The 16,199-nt window shown below is 34.7% G+C and overlaps 1 protein-coding gene across 1 annotated transcript in view; it reads right to left on the reverse strand.

Moving 5' to 3' along the window:
* Window positions 1-296: 296 nt before the first annotated feature.
* Window positions 297-16,199, reverse strand: part of NLGN1 (neuroligin 1) — a 446,380-nt gene continuing 430,477 nt past the window's right edge. Inside the window, exons 2-4 of the mRNA XM_029939860.1 lie at window positions 7,980-8,192; window positions 3,774-4,563; window positions 297-2,921 (exon numbers count right to left, since the gene is read on the reverse strand). Of these exons, the coding sequence (XP_029795720.1) occupies window positions 2,099-2,921; window positions 3,774-4,563; window positions 7,980-8,192 (1,826 nt within the window). The 3' untranslated portion in view covers window positions 297-2,098. The remainder of the gene's footprint in view (window positions 2,922-3,773; window positions 4,564-7,979; window positions 8,193-16,199) is intronic.

The raw sequence follows: 16,199 nt of genomic DNA on the forward strand, positions 1-16,199 counted from the left end.
TTTTCCTTGACAATGAGAATTGGAACCTGTGTTTCTAACTGAAAACAATTGGCACATTTTATTTCTACACTTTCACTAAGAGGTATTTAAAAGTACAAAGCTAATATTTTTCATGAGTTCCTGGGCTTATAAAGTTTCATCAATTTCATCTTAGATGAGATTTGCTGTTAAATACACGGTGTGTTTCCTGTAGAAGTTACCTGTATGTCTTCAAAAACCCTATTGATCTAGAAAAATGACTCTCTGAGACAGTCACATTTCTTTTCTTTTAAAAAAAAAAAGACAAAACAGCAACAAACATTTTAGCTCTTTAATGAGCAAAGATCATGTCTCTTAGCATTGGACTAATAGTCATTATCCAGATTATCTTTATTTCACGCAATGACCAGTGACATGGCCAAGATGTACAAAGTTGTTTCCATCAAGTAGTATACAATTTTTTTTTGTATAATAAGCTTTCATTCTTGAAAAAGAGTAACTGAAAAGAAAGGTTTCTGTTACTGCAGTTAGTTTGTCAGAGAAAGTTCTTTGCATTATCTTACAAACTATCAAAATTGCTAGTCATCTGAAAAAATGTAAAAAAAAATCACATAACTTTAGTCTAATAGAAATATAGTACAGGTAAGAGAGAAAGTATTTATCAGGATGTGCTCTTTAAGTCCATCTCAATTTTTTTTTAATATAAATGTACATCTGATTACATATACAAACATTTGGAAAGGTCTGTGACATACTGTTACTGGTAAACAACAGGGAATGAAGAGTTTCCTGTGGTCTTAAAGTATCACTTAAAATCACACGTTCGTGTAAGACTAAAATCCTCCGGGTGTTGACTCTTGTTCTAGGTTCTGCATCTATGTTGTACTCTACTGAGATTGCATGAGTAAATTCCAGTGGATGAACCTCAGTGAGAAAGATAAGTGATATGAGGAGGGACATAACTGTATATTGAATTATTTGTAGTAAACATTTTGTCATGCAACATGAGTAAATCAATTAACTGAGAAGTGTAATCAGAGTGGTAATTTGGGGCATCCTCATATCATAAAAGACTGTTGCAAGTAACTCTTTGGACACACTTCACCTTACCAAAAGGAACAAAATACAGAATAACAAAAACCACAGAAAATTATAGATCCTGTAACACATGTCCAGTTAGGGCTGTATTTCTATAAATTATTTAGATTGGAATGAAAAGAACATTAAAAACACAGGAATTTTTTTTTTCCTGGGATTCATATCAGCGAGTATTCACCACTATACCTATAGTTTCTTCAAATACCTTTAATAACTAATTCTTCCTATTATCAAAACTACTGTGAATTATTTACTTCTAATTACTTTTGCCCCTTAAAATCTGCCTTAGGTCCTGCCAATTGATAGAGGAAGCTTCTATTAAAGACTCCAATGGGATGAGAAGAATTTTAATTACGGCTTAATCAGCAGCACAGCCACCAAGCATATAAATTATCATGCACATCGTGCTAAAAATATCCAGTTTCCTTGATCCCCACAACTTTATACTGACAGCACTTATGTGATAATGTTGTACCTGCCAGTCTTTAAACTTCTTTGTCTTACTGGCAAATTTCAGCATGAGCCTCCGCTAAGGCCATTAACAGCACTGGTGCTTTGTGTACTTATCCAAATATGTAAATATGGTCTACACAATAAAACGGCTCCAAATAAAAACTGGTGAAAATTATCTGACATTCCATTGGTGTGTCCCTTGTGCATATTCATGGTTGTTTTTTATTTTTATTTTTTATATTTCAGACATAGTTCTTTCCTGTTTGGTGTTCCACATGCCTAATTCCATTATGTAACATAAATCTTCAAAAAATTAATTCTTGAATATGAATGAAAAAGTATCATTCAGAACAATTGCTTCAAGCAATTGAAATTCATTTTTAAAGTTGATTTGTGTATATATGTACAATTTAATTTTTTCAAAACCCCCAAAGTTCTTGATATGTATATTCACATAATATTCCTCCTTATTTAAATAGTAAGAGTCTTGTAGGTTGAAAGCCAAGGAATCTTCAGTAATCTTTTACTGCAATCCATCAAAAAAATAGAGTTTGTTTCTCTTATCTGGCTATACCCTGGTCGTTGAATGTGAATGGGGGTGGGGATGGGGATGGGGCAGAGTATTGTTCTGTCCTCCAGTAAATGTATTGAATGTGTGTAAGGGCTGAATCCCTGGTATAGTGTTGGGAATCATTGTAATGGTGTTGGGTGTCATTAAGGGAACATCATCAGGTGACCTCCTCATAGCTAGTGTGTAATCTGGGGGGCAGGCGGTCCGAAGAACCACCTCATGTGGATGGATGGACTCACATTCATGATCCAAATCAGTGTGCTTCATTTGGAGGGACATGATCTCCTCTTCTTGTGCGTGGGTCAGATCGTTGGTCGTAGTGCGCTGAGGGCTGCATCTCCTGTGAACATCATGTCTCCTCTTATCTTTTTTGTAGTACAGGGCTGCAAAGGCAAGGATGTTCAGAAACAGCAGTGATGCTCCAACTGCAATAGTGACGCTCAGCTCTGTGGAGTAGTCCCTTTGATCCACTGAAAATGGACTTGGTTGTTGTTTGGGATCATCCTGCTTGGCAGTGGGAAATGCTGATGTGACAGGTACAGAATTCTTTCTTGTAGGTCTGAAGGTGATGTCCGTTGATGGCACTTTAGTTGTTGTCGAGGTATACTGAGAAATGTCATTAAGATTATGCAGATGAGGTACCAGCTCCAACCAGAGGTTCACCTTATTGGCTCTATAATGCTCTTTAACTCTTGGTTTTAATCCAATATGGAGATAAAGTTGATCTTTCTGGGAATATCTGGTCCATGCTACTTCTTCAAAGCGGTTGGGTTTGGTATGGATGAATTTTGTGTCTTGAGGGACTGGTTGATTTGGGTCACTAGGGGGAAAAAAAAGTGCTCATGAGAAGTGTTTTTTTTTTTTTCCTTATTCAAAATAGTACTAGTTTAACATCTAATTGAAGAGGTATCTTAACAAGTTAGCAAGACCTTCCTTAGATTGCGTTTTAATAACAACGTGGGTCAATTTAGAAATATAGATCTATCATACGTAGGTTAAATGGATGATAATGTAATGAGAATAAGCCTCACAATCTTGTTCTCTCTGGCCATTTAGAGATGAGCTACTATCTACCCAAAGGTTATAAAATTCACACACATATGCATTGTCTCCTCGGCAAACTAGCAAGGACAGCATGGAATAGTGGGAAAAACCCACATTTTGGAATTGGCAGATGAGGTTGTAAGTCTTAGTACTGCTATGTATACCATAGATAGATGAGTATCTATAGGAGACTAGGCTCTCATCACCTCAGTCTTTTATTTGCACAATGGATTAACAATACCTGACCTGCCAACCTAAAAAAAGAAGATGGAAGGATCAAAGGGCAAACAATAGTGTAAACTGGAAAGCACTATAAAATAATATTTGTCACTAAATAACAAAAATAAGTCCTGTGTCATTAAAAAATGAATTCATTTATTGAGTAATGCAACAGAGGTATAACTCTTTCTTTATTTTTCCCCAGAGGCATGGCCTTCTTAATAAACTTGTAAAATGTAAGAACCAATAAAGCAATGATTTCTGAAACAGAACAAAATAGAAGTTTGAATAAAGAAACTTAATATATTATTGGCATTAACCCATTGGAACGCAAAGTGTGTATTATTTTTAAATGCTTACAAGGATATTTTTATTTAATTATAGACAACTTTATTACTTAGGTACATACCCAGTTTTAGCAAAATTTGTCCAGTATGTCATTACAACTGCACTCAGCATCACATCATTTTTGGAGAAATTGCAAGGAAATAACTCTGTAGGTCCAATCATGGGGATTCCTAGTACGTAGGGAACTTCATCTCCATGAGCTGCATCAGCCCAAGCTGGAACCTGATCTGTTTGGCAATGATGGTAAAAGGCATAGAAATATGTAGGTGAACCAAAATTTGAGTGAAGATCTGCTGTAGCTACAGCTGGTGCCACCCACTGATGGTCTGTAAACAAGGCCAATAATGTCTTCCTTCTGGTTTCAGGGTTATGACGGTCAGCCCAGTCAGTATACATGAATTTAATGGTTTCTCTCAAAACATCTTTGCCTTCAGGATATCCATATAAATTATCAACAAAATTGGAAACAGCAAAGTCAAAATCACTAGCTGATATGCCATCATCACTATCTACTATATTTTCAACAAATTTTAACCCTTCCCCTTGGTTAACTCCTAACATTATATCATAGTTGAGAAACTCTCCTTGCTCCATCAATATTTGAGGGTCATCTGGTATTACATCACCATCAATCACAGGTCCAAAGGCTATGTGGTATCGTGCTGGTTGAATATCTTGGTCAACAAGTTCTTTGTAAGGCTTCTTCTGTAGGCATTCCACTAACTCTACTGTATCTGAAACATTGCAACCAACTTTTGTGGCCAACATTCTAGCATATTTTGCAGGTTGGAAACTAACAGCCCAGCTGGAAAGGGCTGTTCCACTTTGAGCTATTGCTCGCTGAAACAGTCCTATAGGAAAAACAACAGAGTTTGAGATGACTTTTGAATAATGTGTGGTAAAACAATAATATCTGATATTTTAGGTGTGTATATAAAAACCCATATACAACTCAAAAAACAGGAAGATAGAGACATTTTTGCTTAAGAGAGGGTACATAAAGACATCCCCAAGGTATAAGGAATCAAAGAGGTAGACTAAGTTTGAGTGGCAATTGCTTTAGGGATCAAGAAGTCTAAATGGTTTAGTGTCTCAAAGAGGCAATAAGCAAGGAGAGATGGAAAACATGTAAATATTAGTGGTAAAAATTCCCAAGTATTTTTTTTTTTTGCCCAACATGTAAACACCCAGTTACTATGAAAGCCAACCAGGACGGCTTTCTCCCCCTTAAGTCTTCATTAGACTTTGTATTGTTGTTATTGTTGTTGTTGTTGTTTTTGAGAAAAGTTCTTCCAATTTGGCTGCATGTATCTTCTTTCAAAATTGCTCTGTATGTTTGTTTTAATCAGATTTATTAAATAAAGAATTGCTGGGAGTTCACACAACTACGGGGGCTGGGGATTTGCTAATACCCTGGGGATGGCCTAGAAGGCACACAGAACAGACTATCACTTTAGACATACTCTTTCCAGCTCTTCATGTCAGACATAATATGCTGAATATTCATCTTTCAGAAGAAGACATAACATTTGAAGTGTTTTCACTAAAGAAAAAACCATCAGCAGAAGGATTCAGTGTGTGTGTGTGTGTGTGTGTGTGTGTGTGTGTGTGTGTGTGTCTGGGGGAGGTGATTTAACTTTTTCCACTGTTGAATGCACACTGCTATATTTTATCATAAAAGATGAAAAAGTCATGGTCTGCTGCTTTTCACTTAATTGCATTTAAGAATTATAAATCATGGTCCCATATGCAATTTGATAAGAGCTGGATCCCATTCAAATTTACAAGTGTGCTTTATCTACTCATTAAGGTATTTTCAAATAAAATTTTTGTTTTTAAAACATAATTTATCTATTTTCTTTTAAAATTACATTTATTATCAATTTCCAAAAATAGCTTCATAGTTCAGTTATTTAAACACATGTTCAATTATTCATATGTGTTAATGAGAAAAGAATTCTTTTCACAAATGTGCCAAAGCAGTATTTGAATTAGAAGCAAAATTTTAGATTTTTCTCCAAACAAGTATGTGTATTCAAAATGTCTATAATGTGTTCTTAGATAATTCTAAAATTATTCAAAAAGTCAAACAGTACCAATTTAAATTTGTTCTGGTTTCTGACATCGTTATGAACATATTTTTAGTTTGCCAGAACAAAGTATGCCAGAGAAAATGATATAAATACAGATAATTTTTAAAACTTACATAGGCTCTGTGTTTGTTAACATTTGTTCAGAAAAATATTTTACTAATTAAAAACTTAACAACTAAAATAGAGCTGGTGATTATTTCATGTTTCAGGGGCTCAATGAAATTCACTAAATATACAAAAAAAGATTTGGGAGAAATACCATCTAGATAGTATTGGAAAAACCAAATATGTTATCATTAATGAAAATGCTTATTATAAGCTGTGGTTGACTCTTGATAGATACAAGTCTGAGCATTGCTGTAGCCTTGGGGAGTTTACAGACTTTAAATCAATGTCTGCACTGGAGACAGAATTAGCTTGATGATTTTAAGATATTTCCTGAGCATCTTTTGGTAAAAATTATGCAGCTTTTTTGTAGAGATAGGCTTAGGACTAAATCAAATACAAGTTCATTCTCTGGCCCTGCATACACAGTCTTCCTTGAAGAGTGTGATGGAATATTATATTTTCAACTATTGACATAGCCATTGACCACTGTTTACCAAATCATCAATTGATGAATAGCAATGCTGGCCAATGATCTAATTGGTTCATCTCTTTGTCAAATGTTACTTTTATATTAGGTGACTAGCTTCGGTGCTCATTTTTGCTGTACATTTAGAAAAAAACTTTTAGAATAAATAGGAAGAAATAACATTTGCGATCAAATGACCCTAAGGAGTCTGAACAGATTGTCTAATCTTAACCTACATAAATATTGGCATTATTATAGTCCTGAGCTAGAATAACCTAATCTACTCAATGAAATAAAAATAACAACAAAGTTGGTTATTTCAATATAAGCCACTTCATTATAGACCAAAATCCCTATACACTTGGAAATGTTCTCATATGTGTCATTTCATCATCTCAAATCAGAACTCTACTACCATAAAGATGTTACATAAATTGTATATATGAATTAAGTCTCTGAAAATATATGGTTCTCCAAATACATATACTCATTTAATAATAGGCTGTTCTTTTGAAATTGTACATCAATATATCTTTGATACTGAAAACAAATATTTTATGTCTGATGCTCTATATCATAAAACTCAGTCTTACAATTCAAGATGCTTCATGAATTACACTTGACAGTATATACTTCCTTAATATATATAAAATGACAAGAAAAAAAGCAGAAAACACAAAATGGTCTGTGTTGATGTGTATTCTCTGTCTTCCTATCTATTATGTATAATGGAGAAAAAGTATTTGCTTTTGCAGCCTTTTCCAACAATACATTTCTGTTCCTGTGGATATTTCAAGTTAATGCAATTAGAGTGAGTGAGTTAAACTCATGGTAAAATGGAAATTCACAAAAAAACAACATGATGAGCCTTGGGCAGGCACTTTGGAAAAAGGGTGTCAAGGCCAGAAAATGGAGACAAGAAAAATGCTTCATGGGTGCAGCCTCGGTGCTCCAAGCTGAGCCAAGATTTACAGGGAAAAAATATAAACACTTTTGAAATTGAAAATAGAAAAAGTACAGATTCGAACCTAATATTCCTTTTAAAGAAAAGCTCTACTAGTGACCTTGATGCTTTGACAATTTTGGATCATATGCATGCAAAATAATCAAACATCCATTCTCTACTCAGACAACAAGTGAAAATCTTGTTTCTAGTCAAACCGGCTTATGAGGGCTTCCCTATCTTCCTACTGGTGAAGGGGTTTAAATGCCTATTGTCTTGAAAATAGATAATATACAATCCTTCATGAAAAAAAACTCTTTGATTTTTTATTACTGAATATACAGAGATGACAGGACTGTGAGCATCTTTGATTTTCCCAAAATTCACCTTTTAGAGGACAGAAAAGTAACTGTAATGCTAACTATTCTGAAGTACACTTGAAAGGGCATCCTTACCAAGCTCCACAGGAGACAAAGAAAAGAGTTTGACAAAAATTTAAACATGCATAGAAAAGCTGAGGAAACAAAATTTTAAACAGTTATTGAGCTCAACCTAACACTCAGTTTCAACAGAGAAATATGTACAGAGCATCACATACTACTGATGGTGGTAGCATGCAGACACCAAAATTGTCAAAATTTGCAACCTGCATAATACCTTTGGTTGAATTGCTCCAACGGTTACCTTCAGAATAATGGGATAAAGTCAGCAGATTGACACATGAACCCCCGGCGCCAGATCCAAAAACAGTGATTCTTAAGGGGTCACCACCAAAGAATCCAATGTTCTCACTTGTCCATCTTAAAGCCTGTATGAGGTCAAGGAGTCCATAGTTTCCTTTTGCAGCCTGATCCCCTGTGCTTAAGAAACCTGGAAGATAGAGATAAAAACATACCTTAGAACACCTTTTTGAGTTGACATGAATCAAATAGACATTCAATTTAAATACAATTAAATCTTGTATTCATCAAGGTGAATACAGTACAAATTCTTTAGTAAAAAATTGCTTCCCACCAGAATAGAAGAATATACTTCAGGAAGAATAGTAGACACTGAAATCGGAAAAATGACATTTATCTTCCCCAAGTTACCTAGGTAATAGGTAACAAGGGGCAGATAAAGAGAATGAAACATTCTGAAAAACCTCAAGGGAGACATTCTATAGGCCACGTTACTTGGTGGAGATATTTGAGACAGTATCATGGGGCATATGAGAATGTGCTTTTGCATAAAACACTGTGTCAGTTCTCAAGTTGCTTATGGTCTAACATGGTTGGAATTTAAGGTATGTGTAGCACAGTGGCAGGATGTGAGGGTGAAGAACAGGGGTATTTTTCTAAGAATTGTGCATAAAGTGATATGCAACTATTTGCATATAGATGCATATGTGCATTTTTATCAATGATGGTCCATGCTTCAAAAAGAATCACTGTTTTAGGGAGTCTGAGTGATTTAGTCAGTTAAGTGTCTGACTCTTGATTTTGATTCAGTTCATGATCTCAGCGTGGTGAGATTGAGCCCCGTGCTGGGCTCTATGCTGAACATAGAGCCTACTTAAGATTCTTTCTTTCCATCTCTCTCTGCTCCTCCCCTACTCACGCTCACACTCATGCGCTCTCTCTCAAAATAAACTAATATATAATCGTTTAAAAAAAGAAAGAATCAATGTGTTAGAGGTAATTTGGGAACACATTTGCAATACCTTAAATGTTAAACTGAGCATATTTGCTCATTTAGAATAAACACAGAATAATTGGACATTTTTAAACAGTTCAGACTATCGAATGTTTATAGCTCTGCTTAACAATAAATTTGATAATCAAAAGGAATATATAGTGCATAATTCAAAGAAAGGAGGTAGAAGAAAGTTTATAGGGAACTGAACTGACAGGCTGGCAAAGGCAATTGAAAAAAGGGGATAGAAAAATATTGTGGCTGTAACAGCTGGCTGAGTGACTTTATATAGGAAAGTTTTAGAGAGGAGTCAAAGATACTACTTTAATGATACTTTAAACATATTCATTTCACTGACTTAACAGCTTTTACATTATGTTTATTATAACTTGTAAAACAAGTATCTAATATATTTCCACATTTGCTATAAATGAAAAAGTATAAAGTAATTCATAAATGATTCTATTTTATAGATTATTCACATATTGTGTAGAAAATATTTAGAGATATATTACACATAAACTGATTATATTTAGGGATATAATTTCCAATCTCACCAAGTGTATGAACTAATTTTTAAAATTAGATATATTCTCTTATTGCAGACCCACTAGAGAAACTCAACATAAAACAGTAAAAATTACTTTGTTCAATGTGAAATATACCTTTATTTTATAACTAAGCTAGGAAGTGAGTTATATTTGTGAAAACCAAACTGTGATAACAGTACCTATCAGTTAATTAAATCAATCTATACCCAAAATGAATATAGGAACAGAAAATTCCTAGGATCATTGCAGGAAGCAATAAAGGAGGACAAATGTTTTTGAATAATTTTGCAAAAAAATATGAGGTAGTAAGATGATTAGTCATTCTTCTACAATATCAAAAATTTTAAGAAACAAAAATACAATCTCTAGTCCATTATGCATGCATGTGTGTGCACGTGTGTGTCTGTGTGTTTGTGTGTGTGTGTGAGACCCCTAAACCAATCATCCTTGATACAGAGGTTAACTTTAAAAAAAATAGGATTCAAATAAATGCATCTTTCTGGACATACTCATTACTTTTTTTAAAATTAAATGTACATAACAATTTAAGGAAATCTTCATATCTTCTTACATAAAAACACTTTAGAATACTCAAAGGTTATATAGATGAGAGTGTATTAAAATACAAAACAAAAACATGACAAATAACTCCTTTAACTTTATTTGCTATTAAGCAAATGTTGGTATAAGACAGAACCATTAGTTTAAGTTCCTGAAAGGGTCTATTACCCTTTTTTTTTTTTTTTTTGTTCTATGGAAATGGACTGATAGCATGAACTCTGAACACAACTTTATGAAAGGATTACTGTGCATTAGATACAAGTGACTCTCGAAGGATAAAGGAGGTGTATGTGTGTGTAAGAGAGAGAATAAATGAGTGAGAGAATGAGAGCACACTCTAGGTACTTTATTACCTATAATTTTATATTCAGATAGAAATTTGATTTCTGAATATAGCTTATGCCACTCAGCACAAACCCCAGAATTTGTTTTTAATTCCTCTTGAAGTAATATTGAATAATTACAGTATTATCCAAACAAATCTCTATTCATACAAAACTGACTTCCTAATAAAATAATCATAACAATATGTAGCATGTAGAGAACCAAAGTAATAAGATCATTATCTCTAAGTCAACTAAAAAATATGACTTCTACAATTCTAGTTTTAGTAACACCATTTTAACGACTCTGGTAGGTTGGTCAAATAATTTTGTGTCTAAATCATAATATTTGTAAAAGCACATCAATTTTCCAAAAAGCAAGCTCTAATTTATATATGATTCAGTGAAATCTTGTAGCATCATCAAGAAAAAAAAATTTAAACAAAATCAGTTCAATTCCAAAGTTGCACTGTTTAGTCATAACATGGAAAATGGAGTAAATCATCAGGTAAAAGATTGTGGTCCCAGGCTTGGAAAGTCTAAGCTACTCTGTCAAACTTCATTTTTATCTTTCATTACTGAATTACTTTCACTATTAATTTTTATTTCATGTGTATGCTGTAGTGTATCTATCTGTCTTCTATTTATCATCTTCCAACTGAAAGCAACTGATTATTAGCATGACTTCAGAGAACCACTATAGTGTTATATTAAGAAAAGATAATCGATATCTACTGCCTGTATTGAAGTCAGCCAGCCAATCAAATCACATCTCTTTAGACTCAATAAAATAAGACTACATGCTTGTATGAATTCTTTGATTTCTGATTCTATGTTCAAACAAGAGTTCGTGGCTCAGCCAAGGAAAATAAATGAAGAAAGTTAAATAAATTGCTGCCTCAAAGGAGACGCAGTTTGCTAATTACCCAAGTGATGTGCATTGGCAGCATTCTTTAAACCTTACTATCCAGTGAAGCGTCATTTAAAGTTCTTTTCAAAATTGACTTAGCTTCTGTATCCTTAACAGCAGAATCATTTCAGATCACTCTACCTGGAATTTTACACTGGACTGTTCAACTACAGGCCAGCCATGGCAGTACTTAGTTTTGCAAAGATCCTAAAGTATTCCTTACCTTCCTAATTATTTTGGAGAAGGTTTTTCCCTTAATGTCACTTAAGTCATTCTTTATAGTCATTCAATTTATCTGGCTTTTTCTGGCCGTCAATTGTAATCTCCTAGAATGTATGACTAATTGTTGTCCTAACACAATTACACATTATTTTTGTAAAATAGAAGAATAATGATTACAAGCTCTTCTCCTTTTTGGGGAAGATAGCAACAAAATTCTCCAGAACAATATTTAACTATTTAAATTTATTTGACTTGTGAGTATAAAACCTGATAACATTATTACCTTTAAACATAAGGTAAACTTCCAAAATTCATAATTACCAAGAGTTATTTCAGTGGCTCATGTACACATATAATTCTCATTCGACTATGTGTTCAAATAGAATTTATTTAATGCCATTTTTCCCACCTAAAAATTCGTCCTATTAGAAAAAAATCTCCAATCATTGTTCTTACTACCTGGACTGCTAGTTTTACTGATCTGATTAAATTTGCTGATCAGGATTTGACATTTACCTGATCTGGCAACTAGGATTACTTTCATGTGTTAGAAACCAAGCAAACTGAACATCGGTCCACAGACCCATGGAATGGAAAAATCAGATCAGGCATAAAAAAACATTAGCAAGGGTGAAATAAATAAAAACAGATAATCACTGTAACCAGGTATTGGTTTGGGCTACTGATGCCCACCAAATTCAGACAGGCAGACCTGAGGGAGTCTGAGAGCAGCTAAGTTAGCTGGTGGTTAAGCTACTATTAGCTGGTAGTCCTGCAGCTTATCGGTTGAGTCATTCTATAGTCAAGTCTCTTACAGTATAACTGCATGGATGATATGTTTAGAATGTGAAACAAAAAGCAGCATGCTTCTCAGTAAAGATGTAAACATACTCAGGGAAGACACAGACTAGGGAAAATGCATTGGAGCTTACATCTAGATTTTCAGAAATTAAGATGTCAGTGATTCTAGGGGCGCCTGGGTGGCTCAGTAGGTTAAGCATCCAACTTTGGATCAGGTCATGATCTCAAGGTTCATGGGTCCAAGCCCTGGGTCAGGCTCTGTGCTGACAGCTCGGAGCCCGGAGCTTGCTTCGGATTCTGTGTCTCCCTTTCTCCTTGCCCCTCCACTGCTTGTGCTCTCTGTGTTTATAAATTAATATAAATAAATAAACAAAAAATTTAGATGTCAGTAATTCTATACTGTAGGTATGCTTTCTTTTTTGAGGGGGAGAAGGGCAAGTCTGAATGCCTATGCTTATAGTGTTTGATATCTGATATATATATATATATATATATATATATATATATATATATTTTTTTTTTTTTTTTTAAGAGTCCTCAGGATGGGTTTGTGATATACAAAAGTAAGAAAGAAATCTTCTCTGTGTATCCGTGCTGTTGCCTGGATACAGATGGTTGTGGTTGGTCTTTGAATCAAATTGATAAGAACTTCAAAATAGACACCAAACTGAGCATTAAAGAATCTGCCTTGAAGACACAAAACTTTGAATGATAGTAAGGACCCTTCTAGGGACTTGGGAATATAGATCAGAAAAATAACTCATTAAGGATTTTGCATCTTAAGCATAAAAAGATTTAAAACTGTGGGATTAATATCTCAAAACCTTCCAACTAAAAATCTGACTGAAAATCCTGTGTACTAACTCTCCCTGTCTTCTTAGCTGCCGGATCCAGTCTGTTCTTCTCTGTCCTCTGTCTCTATTTCTTGCTTTCAGCTCCTGTTCCTGACTTATTCTAGGTCCTCCTCTTTTGTTTCTTAGACGTATGAAATCCTTCTAGCTAGTCAATCTTCAAACTTTCAGCAAACAAGTCCACCTTCCATTCTGTCATCAGACTCACTTTTGAAAATATTCTGTTCTAATGGTGGACATTGCTATATTAAAATAAAATCCCTCTGTTAACATATATTGTATAGTTTCCCAGCATTTCTATTTGAGTCCAGATTCTTCAAAATATGATGCTTTAAAATCCCCCAATTGTCTCTATTGGGAAAAAGAACACACATAATATTATTCATTAGTCGTCACCGCTAGCTAACTTCCCTGCTAATGTGTTTTTTTGAGAGCTATTGTCTAAATTTTTCTTAGGAAGCAACACAAGACAAAGTCTAATTTCCTTTTTGTATGTATGTATCCTCCATAAAAAACTTGCTCTGAAATGAGTTATATCTTAATATCAAATAAATTGGTGGTATTTCCAAAACTTTAGATTTTGGTACATTTCTCTATCTATCTATCTATCTTTCTATCTTTCTATCTATGTATCATCCCCATCATCTATCATCTACCTATTTTTTTATTGTGAGGTAACTGCCTTTTTAATGGATCATCTTTGGGAAAAGCAAACTGAATTACTGGCCACATCTCTTGACTGCTGACAGATGACATGGAAAAGGTGAAGGTGACTGCCAGTAGATGCCTAAAAAGAAGACACCTGTAGATGTCTCTCTATTTTTCAACCTTCAAATTTCCGATATGTTTGCCATCTTCATGGTAAACAGGTGAAATTGATCCTTCCATATTATAGTCAATGGTAACATTTGTGACACTTTCCCCCATATATAGTAATGGAGAAACAAAGACCCTGGTTTGCTTAGCTCTGAATTGTGTACAGTATTCCCATTTCAAGAATGGCCCAAGATAGTAGGAAAGAAGTAACAGCTCCCAATCCCACACCATCACCTCTATTTTTCATCCCACCCTGAGCCTTAATGTTCACAATTCTTGGTCTGCATGTCAAGGAATGATTATGCAACATTCCTTGAGTTAGGCTATGGTGTACTTCCTGGCTCTTTGAACTGGGAACAGACCTGGTATCAAAATTGTTAAAATTCCCATGCTTTCTGAATAACTGCTCTCACAAAGAAGTGAAAAGCACTCTCCCTTCTAAAAAAGCTATTTAGAGGAAAGAAATCACTTTGTTAATTCCTAATTGTTCTGATTATTCAATGCATTTGATTTAAATGCATAATTTACCTCAAAGAGGACATTCAGGGAGTCATGATGGTTGCCATATAAGAAAAATCTTCAGGCACTATATATATAGTTCAGAACTATATATCAGGCACAATAAAGACTATAAAAATATTGCGAATATCTGTCTAATGCATGTTTTGGTCTTGGGTGCGCATGTATTTGTGTGTATTTTGTAATTTACCATTTGTATTTATAATTTGTTCATCTTTTTTATTTTCTCTGAACTGGGTGCTCCACTGTACGTGCCCCCAAATGGCTATTCTGTATATGTTGTCTGAATAAAGGCAGTCATTAACATGTATAATTCTGGTACAACGTGGAGACCAACAATTAAATTCTTTCCAAACAATTCTTTCCAAACAAATAGAAGAGGTCTATGTGTCTTTCTTTGATGGCAGCAGTGAAGTGGGAATTTAGAAGTGTCTCAGCAGCCAATCTGTTAGGGAAATGCTCTTAAATATAGAGAGGGTGGTACCAGCATTAAAGGGGGAGAGTAGAGCTGTACTGGGTAAGGCACTCCTGAAGGAAGAAGAAGACACACCAACCAGCAAACTGGCCCAGATACTGGCCCAGATTACTGTCCCAAGGACATAAAGTTTGAAAGGCATTTGAGATTCTCTCAAATTAGTGTGTGAAAAGAGCACAAGATTTAATAGGACAGCTTTGATGTCCAGGCAAGTTGCTGTGTGTGTGAGTAAGTTAGTTAGCCCCTCTGTGCCTCAGTTTCCTAAAAGACAATATTAATAGTAGTACCTACCCTACAGAGTTATCATTATTAATAGATAATTTCTTGACATACAGGAGCGCTTAATATATGTTGAGTAAAACTGCTTTGGTTTTAATCAGCTAATTTGATAGTTTCCTCATATTCATCTGTTTCATTATTTTTTTTCCATTTTGATTGAAAAAATATGAATTTCTTTTTTTATTAATTTTTTCCATAATATTTTATTGTCAAGTTGTTTTCCATACAACACCCAGTGCTCTTCCCCTTAAGTGCCCTCCACCATCACCACCACCTCTTTTCCCCAAGAAGATGTGGTATATATTCACGATGGAGTACTACATGGCAATGAGAGGGAATGACATATGGCCCTTTGTAGGAAAGTGGATGGACCTTGAGGGTGTCATGCTGAGTGAAGTAAGCCAGGCAGAGAAGGACAGAAACCATATGTTTGCACTCATAGGTCTAGCAGGAAAACAGGAGAGAACTAATGGAGAACCAGGGGGAGCGGAAGAGGGAGAGAGAGTTGGGGAGAGAGAGGGATGCAAAACTTGAGAGACTATTGAATGCTGAGAAAAAATATGAATTTCAAAAGAGTTAGAAAGAAAAAAATTTGGGGGTGCCTGTGTGGCTGAGTCAGTTATGCGTCGGCTCTTGCTTTCAGCTCAGATTGTGAGCTCATGGTTTGTGAGATTGATCCCTGTGTGGGGCTCTGTGCTGACAGCATGGAGCCTGCCTGAGATTCTCTCTCTTCCTCTTCCTCTCTGCCCTTGCCCTCCTTGAGCTCTCTCTCGCTCTCAAAATAAATAAAAAACATTAAAAAATTAAAAAAAGAAAAACAAATTTCAATTACAAAAAAAGTTAAATGTATGTATATAGACAATAAGGTTAAATTATCATAGGTTTTTATTTTATT

The sequence above is a fragment of the Suricata suricatta genome, chromosome 5 (assembly GCF_006229205.1).
Source record: "Suricata suricatta isolate VVHF042 chromosome 5, meerkat_22Aug2017_6uvM2_HiC, whole genome shotgun sequence".
Taxonomy (NCBI): domain Eukaryota; kingdom Metazoa; phylum Chordata; class Mammalia; order Carnivora; family Herpestidae; genus Suricata; species Suricata suricatta.